The sequence below is a fragment of the Gastrolobium bilobum genome, unplaced genomic scaffold (genome assembly GCF_033153095.1).
Source record: "Gastrolobium bilobum isolate Gb01-03AN ecotype WA unplaced genomic scaffold, APGP_CSIRO_Gbil_v1 utg5389, whole genome shotgun sequence".
Taxonomy (NCBI): domain Eukaryota; kingdom Viridiplantae; phylum Streptophyta; class Magnoliopsida; order Fabales; family Fabaceae; genus Gastrolobium; species Gastrolobium bilobum.
Window position 1 is genome coordinate 39,850 of NW_026898559.1, and position 9,688 is coordinate 49,537.

Consider the following 9,688-nt stretch of genomic DNA (forward strand, 5'->3'; position numbering starts at 1 on the left):
ATGATCGTATGATAAGGAGAGATAAAATAGGTATGATAGGATAAGGTTAAAATTGTATTTTAAAAAATTTATATTATATTTTTTCCAAAAAAAATTATATTATCTTTTAATTTCTTCTTTTTTCAAAAGCAACCAACCACTGGCTACAAAAAAAAATAGCATTTTTAACTTTTATTTTAAATTTTGTTTTTTTAAAAAATTGTTATCCAAACATCTAAAAATTCTCAAAAGAACTTTTATTTTAAAAAAAAAATTAAGAATAAAAGCTCATTCAATCGGACACTTAGTTTGTCCAACTTTTAAGATTTTAATATATTTTTAACCTTCCAAGTAATCCGCCCTTTTACTCCCATTTTCGATTCTTAAAATTTTGAGGGGGTGTTTGGTAAGGGGTTTTGTTATAGATACCTAGGCAACTTCTATTGATATTTCAATTTGACCATGTTTGGTACAACACTTAAAAAAATTTAACTAGGAAAATCCATTGCCCATCCATCTTGATTTGTTTGCAAAATTTCATGAAAAATACTATTCCAAAAACCCAAATGAGAGGTGGTATTTTGAACTTTGCTGGGGAAAGAAAAAAAGAGACGTTGAAATGAAGACAAAATTGACCCTAGTGGAGTATGTTTTTTCAATCTCTTTCTTATGTGGAGATTCAAAAAGTAGAGTGGTTATTTTTGTAATTTTAATCCATTTTTTCATCAATATTTTACCTTCAACCAAACATAGACTTAGAAAACTTTAATCAATTTTTGCGGTAATATTTTATCCTACCAAACAACTTTTTTTCAATTTTACCATCAAACTTACTTTTCTATCACTTCCCCATTAATTGTATTTACCTGGTAAAAAAAGAATCTCCTCTACCAAATACCTGCTGAATGATTTTCAATGTTTGTCGTGCAAATACTACAGTTCAAAATGCCTTGGAAGACGTGCTCGTGGCGGTGCTCCTATCAAAATGCCTTTCCCTACGACAGTTCAATTCTCCACATTGGTGCTCCTACAAGGTGTTTACCATTCTTAGATTTATGGTTTTATGTTTTCTTAGGAATAAGTTTTTATCTTTTCATATCATTTAGCATTGCAAATATAAAATGAATAGAATAAAAACAAGAGGGAGAATTTTGTTTCTTGGTGTTTTGCATATCTGTATTATTATGAAATGAATCTTATCTGTACACTGATGCAACTAGCACCATTTATATACACCAGTCCAAGTAAAAAGGGAGCGAAAGCTGATAACAAACTAACTAACTAAAAACAGAAAAGTAACAGAATTAGTTACAGTGAGTGGAGTGCTTTCTGTCTTGATGGATGCCACGTGTGGTAACGAACTGGACGGTGAATATTATGAACACCCAGTTTGGACAACAAAGAATGAAATGTGGTAGGAGTAAGAGGCTTGGTGAAGAAATCAGCCAATTGGGCAGTAGTGGAAATGGGGAGTAAATGGAGAAGGCCACTGTTAATTTTCTCACGAGTAACATGGCAATCTATTTCAATATATTTTGATCGCTCATGAAAGGTGGGATTGTGAGCAAGTGATATGGCAGATCGGCTATCACAATAGATGGGTGCAGGTTTGAGCCAAGGAACTCCAAGGTCTGATAGAAGAAACTGCAGCCATTGGAACTCACAGGCTAAGCTGGCCAAAGCATGATATTCTGCCTCAGAAGAAGACATGGAAACAGTAGCTTGTTTCTTGGAACACCAGGGAACCAAAGATGAGCCCAAGTAGACACAAAAACCTGTAATGGAACGTCGGGTGTCACTGCAAGAAGCTCAGTCAGAATTAGCGAAGCCACAGATGCTTAGGGAATTCAAAGCAGGTAGAAAGAGACCAGATGCTGGAGACCCTTGAGATAACGAAGAATCCGATGAGCAGCATGTAGATGGGTGTCACGAGGATTGGACACAAACTGACTTAAACAATTAACAGAGAAGGAAATGTCTGGTCTGGTGGTGGTTAAGTAGAGGAGCTTCCCAATAAGACGCCTATAAGAGGAAGGATCTTCAAGGGGCTTGCCATCAGAAGTAGTCAAACGAGTGGAAGAGTCCATGAGGGTAGAGACAGGTTTAGAACCCAAATAACCAGTATCAGAAAGGATTTCTAAAGCATACTTTCGTTGGTTAATAACAAGACCTGTCTTCGAACGTGAGATTTCCAGCCCCAGAAAATACTGAAGGTCTCCCAAGTCTTTGATTTTAAACCAGTCATCTAAGTGCTGTTTGATTCTATTAATTTCGTGAAGATCATTGCCGGTTAAGACAATATCATCTACGTAAATCAGCAAAGCAGTGAAGTGAGAGCCATGTTGAGTGGTGAAGAGAGAATGATCTGCTTGAGATTGGTGGTAGCCAAGGGAAAACATAGCTGAAGACAGCTTGGAGTGCCATTGTCTGCTAGCCTGCTTCAAACCGTACAAAGATTTCTGGAGGAGGCAGACCTGATTAGGCTTCGAGCAAGGGAGACCAGGAGGAGGTGTCATGTATACTTCTTCATGGAGGCCACCATGAAGGAATGTATTGTTGACATCCAATTGTTGACATCCAATTGTTGACATCCAATTGTTGAAGATACCAACCCTTTGCCACTGCAACTGAGAGAAGGACACGGATGGTAGTTAACTTGGCAACGGGAGAGAAGGTATCAAAATAGTCGACTCCCTCAAGCTGGGTAAAACCCTTAGCCAACAATCTTGCTTTGTATCTCTCTATGGACCCATCAGCATGGTATTTAATTTTGAAAACCCATTTACAGGCAATAGGGTGCTTGTTAGCAGGGAGATCAACCAAAGACCAAGTATTATTTAAACCCAAGGCAGTGAGTTCATTCTGCATGGCTTGCTGCCAATGAGCATGTTTGGCAGCCTGAGCATAAGTGTGAGGCTCGGTGTTGGCCGTAACAGTCAGGCAAAAACGTTTATAAGGAAAAGCACAATTATCATAGGAAAGATAATTAGACAAAGGATAAGGAGTAGAAGTTTTGGTGATACCTGAGTGAAATGGAATTGATTGAGCAGCAAGGAGACTGTGGTGATAGTCTTGAAGATAATGTGGAATGGAACGATTTCGGGTTGATCTTCTGAGATGCGTATCTGATGGAATGGGAGGTGGTTCAGGATTGGAAATCCAAGAAGATGAGGGGGAGAGGAAACAGATGAATGTGGATTTGAAATGGATGTTGGATTGGGTGAGTGAGGAGGGGAGATGGGATTTGGCAATGTATCAGTAGGTATATCATATAAAGGTTGTGTATGGGAGGATGGTGTTGAAGTAAAAGGGTCAAAAACTTGGGAAGAGGGAATGGAAGCAGGTTCTGTAAGAAAAGGAAAATTATCCTCATAGAAGATCACATTTCGGGAAAGATGAAATTCCCTAGATAACAGATCATAGACAATGTAACCCTTTGTTCCTTGGGAATATCCAATTTATACACCTTTGCGAGCACGTTGATCAAACTTTATGCGATGGGCAGTGATGGTGGAAACATAGCATAGACAGCCAAAGGTTCTTAGGTGCGTAAAGGTGGGTGGGGTGTTATGTAAGGTTTCAAAAGGAGTTTTATATGAAAGTAAAGGTGTAACAGTGCGGTTGATAATGTGCACAACATGGAGGATAGTATAGGACCATAGTGGTAATGGAATATGGGATTGAAAAAGGAGGGATCTGGCCACATTTAATATGTGTTGGTGCTTCCTTTCCACAACTCCATTCTGTTGTGGGGTTTCAATACAGGTTGTTTGGTGGAGAATACTTTTAGTGGAGTAGAAATCGGTCATCATGAATTCACGGCCATTGTCACTTCTGATAGCCTTCAATTTGGAATTGAATTGGGTTTCAATCATTGTTATGAAATTACATAAATGCTGTCTGGTTTCACTTTTGGTCTTCATCAAAATTACCCAAGTGAACTTTAAAAAATCATCCACTAAAGTAAGAAAAGATTTGTCACCATGAACAGAAGCAAGATGATGTGGTCCCCAAATGTCTGCATGAAGCAGATCAAAAATTTGATTTGACTTAGAGCTACTCAATACAAACGATGGTTTCTTTTGTTTGGTCAAATGGCAAATGTCACATGGACCTATATCAGGAACAACAGAAATACAAGGAAAGTGCAGTGCCATTTGCTACATTATTCTTGAAGAAGTATGCCCAAATCTTCGATGCCATAAAAGGGCAGTTTTATTGGTTGAGGTGGTATTCACTGTACTATGAGGATGGGTGGAATTGGCTTACTATCTTCAGAGACTATCACATACAGTCCTTGTTGCTATCTAGCAAAACCAGTCATCACATTGGTATGGGGCTGTTGAATAAAACACATAGAATTTTGAAAAGTCAGTGAGTAATGTGTATCTGCAAGAAGTTTACTTACTGACACTATGTTGACATTGAAATCAGGTGTATAAAAGACATTTAGCAAGGTTAAGGTGCTAGTTAGATGGACATTACCAGAATGTGTGGCAAAAATATGAAATCCATTTGGGAGTGAAATTAGTACAGGTATAATTTTGTGCATAGAAGAAAAATGAGATTTCACATAGGATATGTGATCTGTTGCACCAGTGTCTAACAGCCAATTGTCATGAATTTTACCTGACTGTGTAACAGGAACTTGAGTATCTACTTGTGCAGCTGAGACTAGCACATGATTTGAAGCATGATCAACTGAATTATTGTCTGTTGTTTGTGACTGTAACAAATGCATTAACTGTTTGCATTGATCGTGAGAAAAGGGGAATTTTACTTCTGAATGCTGAGAACTTCCTTGATCTGGTTGCTCAACTACAGATTCAAAGTTGTTTGCTGATGGATTGGTTCTGCTCAATGAATTGTCTCTATTTCCATATCCCGGTGAAGAATTATTTCTGTTTCCATAACTTGGTGGAAATCCATGTTTTTGAAAACATGTTTCCACGGTGTGATTCGTGCGACCACAATAGGTACATAGCTTTCCTCCATTCAACTGATTTCTTCCATATCCATAATTGTTCAACCGACCTCTTCCTCTTCCATAATTGTTTCCTCCTCTATGAAAATTGTTCTGATGTGCCATATTTGCAAACACATTCATATCAAGACTCATACCTGCACCAGAGTGTAGTTGTCTCTCTTACTGTATCACCATGGAGAAGGCTCTGTTGACGTTGGGAAGTGGATTGATTAGCATTATCTGTGACCTAAAATCACAGACACTCAACAATAAACATTGGAAAACCCAATCAGTCCTTAATTTGCACACTCAAATGACAACAAAAAAACTCAAAAATCAAAAATCCCCAGAATTTCACTATGAAAAAATAGAAACTTTACAATAATTCTTGAAAAATGAACAGAAATACCGTTCAGGAAACCAACACATGACCCAAAGAGATGCTAATAATGAAATAACAAAGCAAACCTAGATCAAGTTTTCAACTTTCATGTACCACACAAGATGTACAAGGCAACATACTATAATATGTTGGACAAGACACTGGGTCAAATATAAAATCACCATAAATGATGTCATACAAATAAATCTAGTAGGAGTATATAAAACCATCATAGGCACATAAAACACTCGGAATAGAATCGAGTTAAGCAAAAAAAAAAAGGAGTTATTTCGTATACATAACAGAGAAACATAGAGATCCATTAAACAAGACAAAAAAAATCGGTACATAAAGACCGTCGAGACTTACAAAACAGAGAAATATAAAGACGAAAACTTCGGGGGAACTTGCAACATCACTCTGAAAATCATATTGCATACTGATGGAATGTGACCTACCAGCCACACCGTCGAGAACTTATAGTGGGGTTGTGATGTAACGTCGAACAAGCTGTTTGTATGACCTTGGGCAAGTTTCACACACTATGTCATGCACCATAATGAAGAGTTGGTTACTGATTTGTTGAACCACACAAAACAGAGGCAACAAACAATAGCATGTGCGAACCAACCGAAGACAAGTTACCGTGGAAATTTTCGCTCCAAATCAACAAAAGTTATTCACAGTAAGACCAGTTCTTCGAATAAATGCAAAACTAGGGCTCGGGAGGGTAATTTTGTCTTCGAAATATGTGAATGGTTTCCCGATACGAAGGAAAAAAAAATACCATATCCAACAAGGTATTTTGACCAGGGATCCGGTAGTGTTAAATGAAATGCAGAGGAATAAATTTTTCCAAGGGAAATTTTGTGTTTTCCTTATACCAAATGTGAGAATTAAAATTTTCCACTTTCATTTTCCTAGGTATCCAAAATATTATCACGTAACAAACAGCCCCTAATACTCTATTCCGACCAAGTAGAATTAGAGCAAAATAAGTGTAGATTAAATACTTAAAGAATACTCAACAAAAAATAAAGACTCATTTATTGACTTATTCTTGATTCTTTTGTCACCTTGAAAATAAAGAAACAAATAAATGCATATAGAACATGAGTTTTAATCTCGAGGAACATGATATATTATTATATTATTTAACAAATTTAATATTTAATGTTACTAATTCATCAAATAATATAATAACACATTATTAAATAATAATATTTAAGAGATAATTCATAAAAAGTTAACTCATATAAATCGATATAATTGGTTTCGTTGATTCGAAAGCTAATTAGAGCACAATCCAGCAGCCCAAGCCCACTTGATTTAACTAAAATCACAAACACAAAATCTTCGAGGGTACACTACACAGCACACTTCTTATGCACTGTTCTGGGCCTGGATAATTGAACACTAGTTTCACTAGGCTCAAGTTTGATTTTAGTTATGATCACCAATTCAACTAGTGATAATCCTTCTTGATCTGTTTCTGAATTAATCTAAATAATTTGCAACATGAACCTATCGAACTTTCACTGTCACGCTCTTGCCAATACAGCATCTTGATCTATATAGTTCTTACAATTATTTTGTATCCATGTCCTTCTGTATAAATTAGTCTTATCACAATAGCCTTCAGCTATTAAAACTATATTTCACATGGGGTTTTTCAAACTTACTCTATCAAGGAAACCAAACATTTTAGAGTCGAGAAGGTGATTTTATAGACCTTGGCTCTTTTCGATAGTCATATACACCAAAACCTCGTTTTCTTCCAAGTTTGCCAGCATCAACATACTGCACAAGTAGAGGGCAGGGTGCATATTTATTGTCCCCAAGACCAGCATGAAGAACTTTCATTATTGACAAGCACACATCCAATCCAATGAAGTCTGCAAGCTCTAAAGGACCCATTGGATGGTTAGTACCCAGCTTCATTCCTGTATCAATATCCTCTTTGGTTGCAACACCAGTGTAGAGTGCAAAAAATGCTTCGTTTATCATAGGCATAAGGATACGATTTACTATGAAGCCTGAATAATCCTGGGAGGTTATTACTGTCTTGCCAAGCCTGCATATTGAACAAGCAGTAAATTAGAAGAACGAGATTAAGATTTTGTATTGTGTCTAGCTACATTGGACAAGTAGAAGGAAATGAAAGAACCTCAAAGGGCCAGGGAAGAAAAGGTAAACAAAAAAAATTACAGGGTAATTTTAGACACATTAAAGATACAAAGCTCCATATGCAATGAAAAGAATAATTCTCTTCGGCATATAAACTTAACTACTGATCTCGAGTTCGAGTCCTAAAAATGTAATTATGTTAAAAACTTGGTAGGGGAAGTTTTGTCGTCCTTGTGGTTCTGCCTCCTTGTGGTTCTGCCTGGTTTGAATCGGACTAGTCAAGTAATCAATGAATCGGCAGAGAAAAAAAAACAGAAAAATTAATGCACATTCAGAATACATTTAGGAAATGTAAAAAGGGATTCAGATGATGGATATTCCTAGAAGTTAGGACAGTACAATCTAACTTAATAGAAAAACCATTAGATGCTCATATTTTTTGAAAATAATATTAACCTGCACAAACATGCCCAATATTGTGGGGAATGTGAACATAACAGCCTCAAGATGAATTCAACATCAATAATTCCAATTCCTTCATATACCCACACAGGTGTAACATTTACTCATACACATTCACATTTTTCAGAGGAAGAGGAGGGGAAGTAGTTAGTGATGGGGACAAAAAGGGTATACAAGGTCAACCTCTTTAGAACTGGATAGGGGAATGAGAGTCTTTCATAGTGGAGGGTGCTAAGTTAATAACCTCTCTGATAATGCTTTTGTAGCAGCAAATGTCTCATCAGAAGTGTCTGCACCTCGCACAATCTCAATCAATTTCATCACATGAGGAGGATTCATAAAATGCATTCCTATCACCTGAAAATTACATAAGTTTCTTTCTATTATATTATGCACGAAAATAAAAGCAGATAATCAAATGGGAAAAATAAAACACCTTTCTTTCTGTAATGTACAGGAATAAATCTTTGTAGTAAACATGAACCTGACTAGGCCTGCTTGTAGAAGATGCTAGACGAGTCACAGAGATAGAACTTGTGTTTGATGCCAAAATTGCAGAACTCTTAGCAATCTTGTCTAGTTGAACAAATAAAGTTTTCTTTATATCTTCAGATTCTACAATGGCTTCAATAATAAAATCAGCCATATGGAACTCTTCCAAATTTGAGGTAAACCGCAGACGTTTCAAAGCATCAGTACCTACACCCTGTTAAATAGGAACAACTAAAATTATACAGACCTTAACCTCTGAGGAACAAAATTTCATATAAATTTCAAATAAAATAAAATAAAGGGGTCTTCTTCTTCTTTTTTTAAATTTTCTTCATCAATGAAAATGTTATAAAAAATTTCACTTATCCAAATTTTCACATAGTCACACTTATACTTCTAACCATAAATGAGTCAACACTCTTATTATTTCTAGAAAACTATGTGATGCCACCTAATTAATAAAATTTGATAAGTTTCAGCATGAAGTGAGAAAGATCAGTTACTATAAGGATTGAGGAGTTGGTAACCTGAGAGAGGTGGTTTCTGGAAACAAGACGGTTGATGGAAGCAGAGATGGAGGACTCTGCTCTGGAAAGAGCTTGAGGATCAACATCAAGGAGCCAAACGTCGATCCCATGCATCGCCGCCACTTGGGCTATTCCCGATCCCATTTGGCCACCGCCCACCACCCCGATTCTCTTCGCCGCCATTTTTTTGCCGTTTATGTTATGTTTTCACTATATGTCCGACATTGTACACTGCTGACCAGATATATACATAAAGTAAATAGTATAAAATAACTTATGATATCTTACTCTTTTATCTCTTATTTTGGTGGGTGTATGATTAATTTATTCTATTGTCTCATTTTATTCTATCCAATACATAATTTCTTATCTCATGGGATGAGCTGGGTTAGGATTCAACATGATAGGATATTAATATTGGATATTCCATATATCTCCACGCTACCCAATATATGCTCACACTACCCAATATATTTGTATTTGTGCATTATATTTTATTTTTCTTAATCCTTTCTCCTTCTACATAATCTTATCAGATTACTAATCAGGTACTTATCAAATCCGTATCATATCCTACCCTTATCAGCCTCATATCATATTCTACTCTCATCCTATCATGTTCACCAAACAAGCCCTTAATATCATACGATAACATGATAACATGATAGGTTATTCTACCTATTTTTTTTTTTTTGGATACCAATATTCTACCTATTTTTTCTTTTACTTATTTTTGTCTATTATTCTCTAATA

The 9,688-nt window shown here is 36.2% G+C and overlaps 2 protein-coding genes across 5 annotated transcripts; both read right to left on the reverse strand.

Annotated features, from left to right (window-relative positions):
- Nucleotides 1-876: 876 nt before the first annotated feature.
- LOC133317391 (uncharacterized) lies at nt 877-6,311 on the reverse strand. Of its 4 annotated transcripts, none has more exons than XM_061519252.1 (3): nt 5,697-6,311; nt 4,609-5,192; nt 877-1,006 (listed from the first exon to the last, which is right to left on the reverse strand). In XM_061519252.1, exons 2-3 carry the CDS (start codon nt 5,096-5,098, stop codon nt 975-977), a joined length of 522 nt encoding a protein of 173 aa, XP_061375236.1. In that variant the 5' UTR covers nt 5,099-5,192; nt 5,697-6,311; the 3' UTR covers nt 877-974. The 4 variants fall into 4 exon arrangements, 1 of the variants encoding a protein (XP_061375236.1); XR_009752305.1 differs by lacking the exon at nt 877-1,006 and adding an exon at nt 1,177-4,318 and having other exon boundaries at nt 5,786-6,311; XR_009752303.1 differs by lacking the exon at nt 877-1,006 and adding an exon at nt 1,177-4,318.
- A 379-nt stretch (nt 6,312-6,690) lies between these two features.
- Nucleotides 6,691-9,170, reverse strand: LOC133317392 (uncharacterized). The gene is made up of 4 exons (XM_061519253.1): nt 8,936-9,170; nt 8,401-8,622; nt 8,161-8,273; nt 6,691-7,401 (listed from the first exon to the last, which is right to left on the reverse strand). Exons 1-4 carry the CDS (start codon nt 9,116-9,118, stop codon nt 7,032-7,034), a joined length of 888 nt encoding a protein of 295 aa, XP_061375237.1. The 5' UTR covers nt 9,119-9,170; the 3' UTR covers nt 6,691-7,031.
- Between the last annotated feature and the right edge of the window lie 518 nt (nt 9,171-9,688).

Excerpts from the sequence above, each read along its gene's own strand:
- LOC133317391 (XM_061519252.1), bottom strand. The coding sequence starts at position 5,098 with ATGAGTCTTGATATGAATGTGTTTGCAAATATGGCACATCAGAACAAT. Across the intron at positions 1,007-4,608 it reads AGTTCCTGTTACACAGTCAG|GAGCACCAATGTGGAGAATT; the intron begins GTAAAATTCATG and ends AACACCTTGTAG.
- LOC133317392 (XM_061519253.1), bottom strand. The coding sequence starts at position 9,118 with ATGGCGGCGAAGAGAATCGGGGTGGTGGGCGGTGGCCAAATGGGATCG. Across the intron at positions 8,274-8,400 it reads CTACAAGCAGGCCTAGTCAG|GTGATAGGAATGCATTTTAT; the intron begins GTTCATGTTTAC and ends TGTAATTTTCAG. Across the intron at positions 7,402-8,160 it reads ACAAAAGCATTATCAGAGAG|GCTTGGCAAGACAGTAATAA; the intron begins GTTATTAACTTA and ends TTCAATATGCAG.